Here is a 14302-nt window from a genome sequence, read left to right as displayed (position 1 = left end):
GTATTTTTTATTATTTATTTGTCACAGAGGTCTGTACTGTAACTTTTCAGCAATTTACAATACTGTACAGTCACAGCAACTTTCTTACAAACATTTTGTTTCACAAAATGTACATGGTCTTAAAGGGGTTGGTAACCATCCATACTTGCATATTGTTTAAAAAAATTAAAAAAACATTCAAATGTATTCAGCTCAAGAATAATATTCAATTAATATTCAGCCCATTAATAATAATAATTACAGAAATAGTTCATATAATTTAATATCACGGGATCCCCCTTTTTTGTTTTTAATTTAGTAGTTGCCAATTGTTTTTTTTTTTTATAATTTTCTCCCAATTTAGAATAGCCCATTATTTTTAGGCTCAGCTCACCGCTACCACCCCCGCGCTGACTCGGGAGGGGCGAAGACGAACACACGCTGTCCTCCAAAGCATGCGCCATCAGCCGACCGCTTATTTTTCACTTCGCTGGTGAGCGGCAGCCGAGGACACCCTGGCCGACCTAGTATAGTTTAGTATCCTAGGAGATCTCAACTGATATTGTTAAGCGAGTGTCCAAAATGAATTAAAAAAAATAATAATAATAATTACTGCAGTGGAACATGTACAATAATTTTGCATTCTACTGGTGGCAAACTATTTTGCACAACCTGCAATGTTTAATTGGATCACATACGTCGAGCTACGATCCAACGGCATTTAGACTCACACAGCAATCAAAAACAAAAAAGGTTGCGGATAGTGCATTGCTTCAAAACACAAAGGTAAAAACACAACTTTCTTAAACAGATTACGTTCTTCACAGTAAATTAATATATACAAATTAATGGAATATTCGACTTCATTAAAATATTATCGATTTGTTATCGTGGGGTCCCAATCAATAAATAATTTGATTATTATTGTTACAATTGTTAATATGTTTTTTTTTTTAGTACTGTACCTGTAAATTAACAATGTACATCTCTAGCATCTTACTACCACAGGCAGGCATACTTCTTGAGGACCTGGAAAAATGATAAGATAGTGGAATGGATTTTAAAAAACAAACAATTCTCTCTCTAGATCTATATAGTAGAAATGTTAATGGCGTCCTTTGAGAAGACATTTAAAATAACAAAAGCATGTATATTAATGGGATAAGAAAGACATTTTATTTTAACATCATACAGTACATTGTCATTGCACTGCTATTACATAGTGATAACGTAATTCAGTCGTTCACTATTCTAAAATTAAACTTTTCTTTAGGAACACATTGTGTGTGTCTATGATCAGTCACGTGGCATTACCCGACCATGAAATGAGTCCCACAGATTTTGCATTTACATGAAGTGACCCAGAAGATGTGTGCGTCAGAGCTGTGAGCAGCTATGAGCTTCCGTTATGATCACAAACAGATCCACATCTATTCCACGTGAGCCTGTACTTTTCCAGAGAATCTGTAATGAAAACAAAGAATCAAGCATGTGCCTAACCTTCAAGCTGGATCCGAGACAGAGAATGAGATCTGCCTTCTCTGCTCCCTTCCAGTTCAGGGGCTGCTCCAGGACACCCCGCTCCCCGAAGTGGACGATAGTATCCCTCAGCTCCCCTCCACACTTGGGGCACCTCCGCCCAGTGCCATGTCTGTGCGTTGTCACGTCAAACAGATGGATGCCCTCCCTAGCTGGAGAGCACCCAGTGCAAACCTGAAAGTGGACATAATGGCATTCTAATTTACTAATACAGTAAACTCCCTCCATATTAAAATCACTCTCTCCACTAGCCCCTTTCAATCTGAATGTCTTACTCTAGTATGACCAGATCTCTCCGCAGGTGTAACCCATTGCAGTTCTGAGACACGCAGGTTCTGCCTCACCGAGGTCTGACGCACTAAAGAAAAGAAGACTGATTTGCTAAATTGAATTCTAACTTCTGGCACTGCTGTTGCCCAGTTTTAAATAAATTTTGCAGGATTGTTTATTACTTTAAATACTTAAAAGTATTATAAGATTTAAATAGTGAAATTGGAAAAGTGTGTGATTCTAAAGCTGTGATTATATTTTTCTGTAGGAAAAAGGGGTGTTACTAAAATATTTATTTCAAACAGATTACAGTATTTTGGTATGTAATCTATATAAACTAGACACAAGTTTATGAAAACTGTTTTATTCAGTGACAGCTGCAGCATGACACATCGCATCTTGTTAATAATGTACCACCTAACTTTCACTATCTGTGAAACACTGTGGAAATCCCTGCCTAAAAAAAACAACATAATAATAATAATATTCAATGTGCACAATTTATTTATTTACAGGCTGTTTGTCAGGAACACAAGCCTGTCATACTGCTCTGGACACAAGGTGGCGCTCTTTCTTTTTTTTGTGTATACAGTGAATACACAGAGGGGCATTCTTACAAAGCATTTTCAAAACTGATTCGCTGGTTCAATGGGACCAGCAAATCTGATGCTAGTTAACTCGAGCAGGAAAAGAAGAGAACGTCCACTGCTTGTGTGGCAGAAATACTGTAAATAGCAAGGCAGGGCATTCGGTGCAGTTTCGTTGATAAACTAAAATAATGTTCTTAACCATGTGCATTACAAAAATATCAGACCATCCCTGGTGTCTTGCATTCACAAAATGTACAGTATCCTCCATATTCAAGTCAAGATGAATATTCAGCCTGGCAGTGTCAGTGCTGGAAATGAAATTGACTTATATTTCAGGTTTTATTACAAGCTCCATCAAGCGCCTTCTGGTTCAGTGTGTATAATTATGCTCCTGGTAAAATCTGGAATTGCTAAAACTGCTATGCAATGGGAGTATTTTTTCCCATCCGTGCAGTTTCTTCTATCTCAACCATGGCTAACAGTTTACAGTATAACAACAAAAAAAGTCATCCTACTAGTTATCCTACCGTGCTAATGCCAGCTCCTGTGTACACAACAAGGTGTTTGGCTTTACGAATCGCAGTGGCCAGCTGTTTCACTTTGAGCTTTAATTCTTCAGGATCATCAAAGACCTAAATAGGGCGGTGAACAAATGTTGAAACGCAGTAGTTTTTATTTTTTATTTATTTATTTTTTTTATTTAGTCGTTGCCAATTAGTTTTTATTATTTTCTCCCTAGTTTGAAATGCCCAATTATTTTTTTTAGGCTCAGCTCACCGCTACCACCCCTGCGCTGACTCGGGAGGGGCGAAGATGAACACACGCTGTCCTCCGAAGCGCGTGCCGTCAGCCGCCCGCTTCTTTACACACTGCGAACTCACCGTGCAGCCGCCTCAGAGCTACAGCGTCGGAGGACAACGCAGCTCTGGGCAGCTTACAGGCAAGCCCGCAGGCGCCCGGCCAGACTACAGGGGTCACTGGTGCGCGGTGAGCCGAGGACACCCTGGCCGACCTAACCCTCCCTCCCCCCGGACGACGCTCGGCCAATTGAGCGCCGCCCCCTGGGAGCTCCCGTCCACGGTCGGCTGTGGAATAGCCTGGACTCGAACCGGCGACGTCCAGGCTGTAGAGCGCATCCTGCACTCTAGCGAGTGCTTTTACTGGATGCACAAAACGCAGTAGTTTGGGTTTACAGGGAACAGATTGTACAGTAACATTACCTCCCCTAGCTTTCTCTTAAGGGTCTCCCGTTGTGTTTTGTGCAGTTTCAGCTCCTGCATCACCCCCTCACTCTGCTGCAACATGGCCACATCCTCCTTGGTCCAATCAGACTCTGTTTTTTTTTAGGATCTTTGACACCTAAGAAAAGAGAAACACAAAGTGTAGAATGTGTGTCAGTAACTTACATCCCTAGTCCACAGCTGTAAATTCACATTTAGAGCAATCATTATTCACATAGAAATAATGTAAACCCAAGGTCTCCTGAAACCAAGTTCCAAGCCACAAGGTGGCTTTGTGTTCTCTCAGCTTTGAGATAGACAGGGCGCCTTCTCCATACTGCGACAATACCTGCAAGCACAAACTATGATTTGTAAGGGCCGACTTTATCTGTAGCCTGATAAAACAATACAACAGAACGAAAATGTGTAGGGTGTGTATTTAATCGTTTGCATTGGGGTGTACTTCTAAATTAGACGTCGTAACAATGACGTGCCGGGGTCTGGAATACTTCATTATTATTGGTTTATTTGGCAGACCACAGACCAAAGGGAACTGAAAAACAAGCGGTCAGGCCTGGATTAACAGTACACTCAATTATAATTAAGGCTACGATTTTGTAACGGTAATTGTTAGTACATTTCAAGGGCGAGATGCGTCAAAAAAAAAAAAAAAAAAAGCATTCACGAAAAGGTCACCAAATAATGTAGTTTTAGCTACAGCAACATACACAAGAGCTTTTAAAGAATACACCAAACCAATAACATAAATAATATTGCTTTTGACTACTGACAAGTTACTTTAGAGTAGACAACTTGCAGTATTATACTTCACACTCCGACATCACTTTTGGTCGGTCGAGGGTCTCTCACCGTTTGTGACAAATCGGAATTACGTCATCTACAATCTTGCAACGTGCGTCTTTTTTTTTTTTTTTTTTGGAAAGGCGTTTAACAGATAGTCAAACCATTCACCTGTCATTCTAAAATAACTAAAATATTTCCCAATGTTACATACCCGCATCTCTCGAATGAACGTTTCAAATTCCCCCTTTTGGGTTCTCTACTGGTCGTGAGGACTTAGATACCAACGACATCGCTTAGAGGTACAAACTCAGCGCATCTACTTCAATATAAAAGTATACCATTTCACAAAAGTCAAAAGGGCTGCGACACGAGCCTTCGACCCGCAAATAGTTAAGCTGCTCACAGCTCTCTCACATTTTTGTTGTATTTTAGCTGTCACCGATTTACATGCTTGCTCGCTCAGCTATATCTCATTTGCTGACCTACTTGCTACAGGTAGCCGTAAATGCTGCGTGCATTACTAGCATACGCAGCCAAACAACGAACAGAAACTCGCACGTTTCTATTTTCACTGCATAACATACTGCATTTTGTAAATGAAATAAAGGAAGCATAATTTCCGTGACAAAATCGTAGCCTTATTATAATCAGTGGTATGCAGCTATGCGGCATATGTCATTGAGTGAGTGTTGTACTGAAACTTTCAGGAGAAAACTAGTTCATGTGCCAACAACAAAAACGTAACGTTACTATTGTCTCTGATATGTGTTCGGGAATCAGCGAACCTCTTCATACCAGTTTGAATGCTTTCCTGTTTCTCCTCTTGAAGTATTTTCGCCCTCTCTCGTGCTTTCCGCTCTGTCCGCGATAAACCAGTCGTAATCTGCTGTCTCCATTCTTCCTGTGTATGGAGCTGTATCCAAACAAGAAGCCTGAATATGTAAACCAACTAGCACGGAATAGAGAAACTAAAACGAGAACCACAGGAAACCGCCATAAAATAACAGCGCTGACTGCTGGTTAGAATTATGTACTGTCGTAGGCCAGCAGGTAGTGCTTAAAGACGAATTAATTGCTGGCAATAAAGGCTGTTCCCTTTTCTTTTGTGAAATAACTATATTTATCAGAAATGTTTATTATGTTTTTGTTCATACATATTGACTGCTGAATCTCCAATAGAACCACATGCATTTGCTGTATATTACAAGCATATGTGTTATTGATTGTTTTGATGTTGCGTTAAATGCCAGAAATAAAAGCACAGCTTTGTGATTTAATCTTGTGTCGGGAATGGCATTGCAAAACGCTGACTCGTCGAATGAGCGGAATTTCATTTACAATCCAAACTTGCCATCAAGGGCCCACTTTGTGCAAACGAGGCCATAACAAGCATTCAAACACAAGGCACAGAGAAAACTTATTTTATTAACAAATGCAGAGAAGGCACTTCAGAGTTTAAAAATAAGCATATATTCAGAAATCACAAACCAGTGAGATTTCCTCTTTCACTGAAAGAGAAGCTGGTTTTCATGAACTTTGATCCCATGCCTATTACAGTAATGGCAGTTGTATTTATATATACAGATCAATATTACAAACCAGTGCAAAGAAAACATACATTTTAAACATATTTTGGGGGTGTGGTGTGCATAGTTAAGCTACCAAAATGGTCATATACTCTTAAGGCACTTTTTCTTTATCACAACAGTGACTGTTTGGCATTGAGGGTTCGGGGTCAGGTGTTTCAACATCTAGGCTTTAAGTAAAACTGCAGTGCCTTAACATTAAATATGTGTGTGTGTGTGTGTTATATATATATATATATATATATATATATAAACATACACACAAATACAGGATTACATCAGCCTTTATTCGCCCATATCTAAGTCATATGCTCAATTTTTCATAAATATAAATAATAAGATAATAACATTAAAAAATGCTATTTCCTGTCGAAGACTTGAACAACTGGCTGTGACTGGCACTTAACAGTGTTTAGATCAAACAGTGCGGACAGTGGAAAAGTTAAATACAAAAATAACACTTCAGCAGTTTGTCACAGTAGAGTTCTGTACCACTTTAGGAAGACGCTGTCATACCCCTCTTTTTATAAACCCCACCCTTTCATTTCCCCTTTCTGAGGCAGTGAAAATCCCAACATTTATTTTTAATTAAAAGTAAACGAAAAACTGAAAATGCATGAAAAGCTAGAACAAGACCACCAAAAAACAGAACCATGAACTACTGTAAACATGGCGCTTTAATCAGAACCCCATTGGGTTGTGGTTGAGGTGCACCGACAGCACAGAGATGGAGGACTCCAGGATTGTCGCTGCGCAGCCTGTGTGTCAGCAGCGTGCATGCCTTCCTTCAGGAACTCGCCCTTCTTGTTATCTGGGGTTACTTGTAGACAGTGGTCCTTTGTTCCTTGTAAGGATACAAACAGAACGGTCTCCCAGGCAGAACATTCCTCTGCCTTTTCTGTCCTAAAAAGGCATGGTTTAAAAATAATGATAATCTTTCCTACTGAAATCATCCCAGGCACAACTGAATGTGTGCCAAAAAGAGTTATAGGATATAAAGGGTTAAAACTAAAATCATAAAACCGATCACATATGTGGTCTATGTTTCACTCAAAATACTATCTTTTAACAATGAGGCTGTGCTCATACAGTGGTGTCTGGCTCCAGAAAAATCCGACTCACAGCAATCCCCTTTTCCTCTCCAAAACCTTTAAGGTGGCAGCTGACAGCACTGACATCCCCTTGTCTGGATTTCTATTGTGGCCCTAAAAACAACAACAAAAACTTTCTACATGTTTTTCAGTCAAGCAATCATTAACTAAGAGGATCCTACTAGAATTAACAGTATACTTGAAAGTTCAGGGAATGCAGTGGTGGGGAGAAAAAGGTAAAAGTACAGTTAAATTCCCCAGGATACGATTGTCTCCGAGTATGACAGCACTTACTTTAAGAGGCAAAGGAAAGAGCACTGCTCTCCTAGCCAAGAGACTGTTATGCAGTGTCTGGGAGAGTGAGCATCCAATTCATAGGATTATCGCCTTATGGCAATCTTTCAGATCATTCATCTTTATTTTCACAAGTGCTTTATGAACCTAAAACTTCTAATGAATGAATGGTTTGGCATGGCATAATGACAGGCTAGGCTTTATCACAAAAGCATTAATGATAAATATGCTTACTCGTTGTTAATGCTTACTCATTGTCACCTAGAAAAGTATTTATCCAAGGGAATCATGCAAATGAGCATATTAGACTTTGTTTAAAAGTTAAAATAGTAAGATTGTCAATCAAGATCACATGCAAATTAATTTCCAATTGAAAAAATACAGCAACTGTATAGAGTTAATTTAAAAAATATGAAGTTAAAAAACAGGCTTCCCTCTTAATCTAGTTTTTGATATGGACTGACATTTAACCTGAAACAATTTGCAAATCTACTGTACCTTCAACACCAAGTGGTTTGCGCCACCTTGTGGAGCGAGTTGGAACAACACACAGACAGAAAACTATCAAAGTAGGTACATGTGACTTAAATTCTAATACAGATGTTATGAAAAGCTGTTTTTCTATTGTTTTTTTTTTAATATGGGTATCTTTTAAATCAGTGTAGAAGGCACTAGCCACTCATGTGTCTCCTTGACTTCAGGTCTTTATGATTGAATGCTTTTTTGTTTTGGGTTGTTTACCCTTTGCTTAAACTGCCTCTGTTTTTGCAGTTTCCAAACGTGGGAGATGATCTGCATTCTTTCTGATGCGGACAAGTTGAAGAAAATGTCACGGACTTCATAGAGGGCAGAACGAAGCTGAAACAGCAACATTGTAAAGAGAAACTCTTCAGGCCCACAACATTTATTTTTACCATAAAGCATCTTCTAGATTTGAAAAAAATAAATAAATACACAAAACAACAAGGCCTCCATTGTTCACAATACTGCTGCTACCATGTGTGAAACGGATCATCAGGCATCATACCTGAAGCAAAACTCCTAACGAACGACTCTGATGAGAACTTAACCCCGTCTTTCCTGGACTTTCAAAAGGTGACTCCTGGAAATCAGAAGACAGATTACACCAGTTTGACAGTAAAAATAAATAAATAATGCATTTCCTGCATAATGTCACATCCTTTCTTTTACTTTCTTTTTAAATTCAGCATTGTAACAATTTGTATTTTGTGTTACATTTAACATGCGTATTTGAAAGCCACGATCCTTACTATAACAGATCTAGTTGTAATATTTTAAATGCGTGATCAATAGCTACCAGATCTTAAAAAAAAGTAGTCAGTTACCTGAATAGTCCTGATGAGATGTGTTAATCGTTCTGTGCGCAAAAGCCTCCTTGTGAGGTAACCTTTCACCACTGCTGCCATCTTGGCATGTGTTACGAACATGAAATTACGTGGCTAGAATAAAGAAAGGAAAAACAAACAATGTGTAGGTGTGGAAGAAATTGCTCAGCTGCAGCCATAAACATAATAGTGTTCCCTTCATTTTGCTGTATCACTTGCCAGTGAGTAGCAACCTTGGACCTTCCTGGCTTGGTTGTGGATCCAGCCATGTCCTTAATTATAAACTGACTCACATAAAGCTTGGAGACCCTCTTTAAATAGCACAGTGACAGTCTTATCATCTAGAATATATATGATGAGTAATTTAACTTAGTTGACTTATAGTACAATTATCCAATACTCATCAACAGATAGATACTGTAATGCTGGCTATATGACTGTTGGTTGTCAGTGTTTTCGTTCATCCTTACCTGTGACACTGTGCTTGATGGATAAGCTTTGTTATGTAGAATAATGGATGATGTTAATGAAGCCTTGGCTGGTGCAGACTGTCCCACAGTGGTCTGCTCTTTGCTGAGCTCAGGATACTGGAATAATATGCAGTGCAAATGCTGGGACTGCTCTGCAATTTGCTATTTAAAAAAAGAAGCAAAATGTTAAATGAGGAAAAATGAATTTAATGTGGAAAGCATGACAGCGATTGATGAATTTAGAATAATAATGCACTTGGCGATGGTCAGAAACATAACTCAGGATCTTATATAATACTTTCTAATTAAGGTAATCATTTTTCATAATCTGTGACTCTGAAATGATGTATTCAATTCTCTCTACACCAAATGATTAATCAGAAACTTTCACAGGACTAGAACTGTCTTAATAAGTACTTAGAGGTTTTAAAATGCACTTCCTACCTCTCACTACCATTATTGTCACTACTCCCTTCATCCTTCTGAACTTGAACTTTACATTTTAAAAAATGTAATCATTCTAAGTTTTTTGGGGGGTTTTAATAACTTTGAAAAGTCACACCAAACTGTATACAAACTATCAGTATTGCAATTCGTCTTTCTAGTAAACTACCAGGTTAAATGAGGGTGGCATTCTAGTTAATGAAATGTAGTAACAGGGCTAGAAACTCACGCTAGCCTTGCTACTGGATTTTAGAACTGCCTTCAATTAGTTATTATATTTAAATGACCAGGAGCCAGGAGTTTGTTCCTCCCCTATAACTGCATAACCCTACTGTTCATGCCACTGTAAGTGCAATCGGTTCACAGTAGAATTAGCAAGGCTAGTGTGAGTTTGCAATACAAACAGGTGTGCAATACAAACAGGTTAGAGTGTCCCTCTCAAAACTACTTTATATAGAGGCCTGTTCGCTGTTTTTTTTGTCTCTGTTGGCACTCGAATCCCCAGCATTCATGACAAGTCTTCTCTTGACTCTGGACTCCTGTGCATTTTTGCCATTCTCAGGGGTCACTGAAGTTTCCCGACACCCAAACTCCTGTTCCAACCACAAACCCTGTAGCCAAAGCAGTGACAGTATCCACATCGTACAATTTATTTACCGAAATGTGGCAGGACATATTTTCCATGTCCTTTTGTTTTATTGATTCAACACCAGCAGTTTGATTACCTTTATCAGATATAATATACCCTTTATGTGACTCCAAATGAGAAACAAATCTGGTATCCGCTTGTTTTCAAGTAAGAATATTACACAAGATTTAGTTTGAATTGATTGTTTTGAGTCCCTTGAAAATGAATCAGATTTACAGGTTTTGTTATTTTGCATTCTGGTTTGTTTCAAGGAACTGCAGTCTTCTTGGAAAAAAGACTTGCTACATGTAATGTTGTTTCCTTGTAATGTATTGTTGGCTGAAGTCTCAGAGATGGTTGATTCCAGGTTTAGTATCAGGACTTTCAAACCTGACAAGTTAATCTCTAGCTGTGTCATCTGCTCAGTCTGAAGCCTTTTGGTGTTTTCATGACTATCTTCTTGAAGGTCTGGTGTACTTTTGTTTTTAGTGCAATGCTCACCTGCATCGTTGCCAATACTCAAAGAAGTGTTGACAAACAGCTTTCCGATATGACCTGTGATTTTCTTTGAATGCACTGGGCTTTACTAAACTCAGGACTGGGAACTATTTTATATTTATTACTAGAAATATTCAGTACACCATGTCCACTAGCCACCTTACAGGAGGTCTTTGGGGCCAAAGAGCAAGAAGCAGTTGGAGCTGTGATGACACCACAACAGATGCTGACATCTTTCAGTGTCTTGGTCTTTTTCCTGTCTTGTTTGTGTCAATTCATTACTTGCAAAACTGTTAGCGCGTTCTATTTGTTTGCCACTTGCTGAGGTTACAGCATCAAACCTTTGAAATTTTGTATTTTGCATTTCTTGATGAAGAAACTGCTTACCACGATGTTCCAGTGTCATAGACATGCTCAGTTTTTCATGAGCCCCCCGATGACTGATTGATCCTCCCACAATGGGAAAGGGCTTGAACTCCTTTATCAGACATGACTGTCACTCTTCCATTGCGCCCCTTTTTGTGTGTAGCTTTGTTGTGATCCCCTGGCTGCGATTTGTCATCATTTTCTTTGTCAGAAAGATTTTCGTTACAGCCCTCACTTTCGACTTCTTTAGTTCACGCTGCTTGTCTCGAAACTCTCTTGACTTCTTCAGCAGGTTCTGGAGGCTCATAAGGTACGGTTCCTGTGGAATCTGAAGATCTGTTGTTTTTTCATCTCGAGTATTTTCCTGTTCAGAATGCTTTGGAATTACATAATTGTTGGACACTTTGCTCGCTTGTGGATTGTCCTTTGTGCTAAAATGAACCAATGTAACACCTGGTATGCATGGCAGCTTGTTAGAGTCACAACTGGTTTCATGAAAAAAAACTGTCTGAAGACATTGAAGGTCCATCCTTCCGTTTGTGAAAAATCTCTATCCCCCTACTGACATGACCCATGACATCCATATTATCGCAGGTTACATATCTAGATGACACTGATCTTTGACTGGTATCATTTTGATGATGAGGATTTTGGCACATTAGGGTGTGATTCACTGAGGTTTCTGAGCATTGAACTTGGTCGCTTGGAATAGTTTGGCTTACTTCTTGCAACTTGTGATTAGTCCCCTGTTCAGCATACCTGTTATGAAAATCTTGTAAGCCTTTAGTTGGAAGTCCTTCATCTGCAGTAGATGTTGTAAGATGAAACATGATGTTCCTATCATAGTCTTGTTTGGAAGCAAGTGATAGATCCCATTTGTTGACACCGCAATCGTCTGATTCTACACTTTTGTTCTTTAAATCAACGCAAGTACCATTGCATCCAGTAATAACTGTTGACAAAATCCCTGAATCATCTTGGATGAATTAGGGCCCCACCTTCTCTAAGTAAAGTAGTGTCAAATGGGATTCTAAAGCCCCTTTCACACTGGCATGCTCTACCCGGGTCAGGACCTGTGTCATGCAGGTCGGGTACGCGATTTAACACTGCTTTTTAACACCCCGGAAGCAGCTTGTTACAGACGCTTCCATCCAAGCTTCTCTGGATTGAACTGTCGGCCCAAATGTTGATTAGAGCAAATGTTTCTTCATCCCTGCTGCAATCTGGCTCATGCTGTGTCTCAATCAACAAAAATATGGCTAAACAGAAATGCTCCTTGCGGAAGTGAAACCTTCCCGCAGGTGTGGCTGTTTGTTATTGTATTGGCTCACGAACGGCAGTCAAGCATTTTGTCTCGCTCAACCTGGGTAAAAGCATGTCAACCCACATCCTGAAATGGGTCGCTGGGACTCAGGTTAACCCAGGTACGTGGTTTCACACTACGCGGGACTGTGAACCGGGTAGCCAGGACCCGAGTCCTGACCCGGGTAGTTAAAGGTGTTAAAGGTGCTTGATACCTTTTCCGGAGGGAGTAAATCTGCAGTGATGGGCAGTTGCAGATTAAAAGGTCCTCACCTGATTCTAAATGAAAATAGCGTCTGGAAGATTCATCAGTCTGGGTTGTTACTAATTAAAACATATGCATTTAGTGATTCGTTTGTCACTTGAAAAAAAAAAAACATCCACCGTGCACACACATTTATAATTGACTCACAAAACGCTTTGTAATTGTCCATTCTAATGAAGAAAAAAAAAATAGAAAAATTAACATTCTCTCTAGAGAAATATAAAATGTCTCTATAATCCTTCCGCACGGCTGCGTCAAAAAATACAACTGAAAAATAAATTAAAATTAAGTTCAGGACCAAAAATGTAGTCAGTTTAACAGGCAGATGTTACTACCAGTATGGTTTTTAGAACTGGCACTAAATTAAAGCAGCTGGTTCCGCCGTTGCCAGTAGCTGCACAAAATAAATTCTTAATATAACCACCCATTTCACTTTCACTAAACTTAAAGTCAATAAAATACTGCTGCGTTAAGAAAAGCAATGGCAAATGTTATTCAAGTTTCACATTAGTTTTTTGCTACTTTTCAAACAGTGTCTTAAGTTGATTTTAATTTAAAACGCCTCTGAGAAAAAGGTAAACACCCATAGCGACAGAGATTAACAAATTATATTTCTTCTGGAGCAAAAAAAAAGTGAATATAACCTATTCTTACGCGCTTCCTTAATGGTAGCACTACAGCTTCGAATACACCAAGGGTTGCTTTGAAGAAACGAACTGGAATTCAGATGAACACAGGAAAATCCCTTCAAATCAGAGCATAGGAATCCAGTTAACGTTTTACCACATACCGGGTTGAACAAACACAAGGTCGTTCCATGAACAATAACAAAAAGAAGGCCAACAACAGCACTTGTATATACGTACTACTGCCGCCTACAGGCGTGATGGACTGCAAATATCTGTCAATCATAGACTTGCCATTACAGTACAGCCAATGCCTATTAGTGTGTTGTAAATGAACTGGATGAACTGGGGAAGAAAATGTATTTAAGAATTATAAACCAACCACTGTTCTTTGAGAACAGGTGTATACGATGGGTGTAGAATGTAAAATCATTATGTTCCGGCTTGGGTTTGAGGGAGTAGTGTTCAAATAAAGGTGATAACCCTCAGCCACAATGACAGCGTTACATATTGTAGTGGCGGGTGTAGGCAACCCTGCTTTGTCTGTGGCTGTATTGCATTCCAGAACTGTTAGGATTTGATTGCTTGCACCATGTGGCAGGGTGCTGGGACTTGGCGCTGGATCAGGCAGTCTACATGGGGGTCACCAGGTTCTGTTCACATGAACCCCATGCAGCTGTACAGGACTCTGATTGGGCTCAGAACGTGATAATCTATTACATTGTTGTTAGTTAAAGGTCAGTGGGCTCTGATTGGTCAAGCCTCACATACTTGGAACTTTGTGTTTCGGTATCTGGGTCTGAGGGGGGATAAAAGAGGGTGCATCAGGTGTGTGTGGATTCAGAGTGGATCATGTGCTGTGAGCTGAGTTACTTGCTGTGAACCTGCTGCTGCAAATAAAGAGCTTGCCAGCTATTGAACCATGCTCTGTTGTCAAAGCTGCCTTCTTGTTCCAATAGCAATTTCATCCAGTGCTACAGTGTT

General features: G+C 39.5%; 1 protein-coding gene across 1 annotated transcript; it reads right to left on the bottom strand.

Moving 5' to 3' along the window:
- Nucleotide 1: 1 nt before the first annotated feature.
- On the bottom strand, nucleotides 2-5404 carry LOC117424494 (NAD-dependent protein deacetylase sirtuin-7-like). The gene is made up of 5 exons (XM_034040852.3): nucleotides 5198-5404; nucleotides 3599-3737; nucleotides 2906-3010; nucleotides 1480-1692; nucleotides 2-1008 (listed from the first exon to the last, which is right to left on the bottom strand). The coding sequence occupies exons 2-5, from the start codon at nucleotides 3680-3682 to the stop codon at nucleotides 979-981; spliced, it is 432 nt and encodes a 143-aa protein (XP_033896743.3). The 5' UTR covers nucleotides 3683-3737; nucleotides 5198-5404; the 3' UTR covers nucleotides 2-978.
- Nucleotides 5405-14302: the final 8898 nt, after the last annotated feature.

This window comes from Acipenser ruthenus, chromosome 19 (genome assembly GCF_902713425.1).
Source record: "Acipenser ruthenus chromosome 19, fAciRut3.2 maternal haplotype, whole genome shotgun sequence".
Lineage (NCBI taxonomy): Eukaryota > Metazoa > Chordata > Actinopteri > Acipenseriformes > Acipenseridae > Acipenser > Acipenser ruthenus.
Note: the sequence above shows the minus strand (reverse complement) of the source record. Positions and strands in the feature narration are given on the sequence as shown.

Bases quoted from the DNA above. Each gene is read 5' to 3' on its own strand.
- LOC117424494 (XM_034040852.3), bottom strand. From the start codon at position 3,682: ATGTTGCAGCAGAGTGAGGGGGTGATGCAGGAGCTGAAACTGCACAAA. The intron at 1,693-2,905 runs GTAGGATAACTA...GTCCACTTTCAG, and splicing joins CAGGAGCTGGCATTAGCACG to GTTTGCACTGGGTGCTCTCC. The intron at 1,009-1,479 runs GTTAGGCACATG...TCATTTTTCCAG, and splicing joins GTCTCGGATCCAGCTTGAAG to GTCCTCAAGAAGTATGCCTG.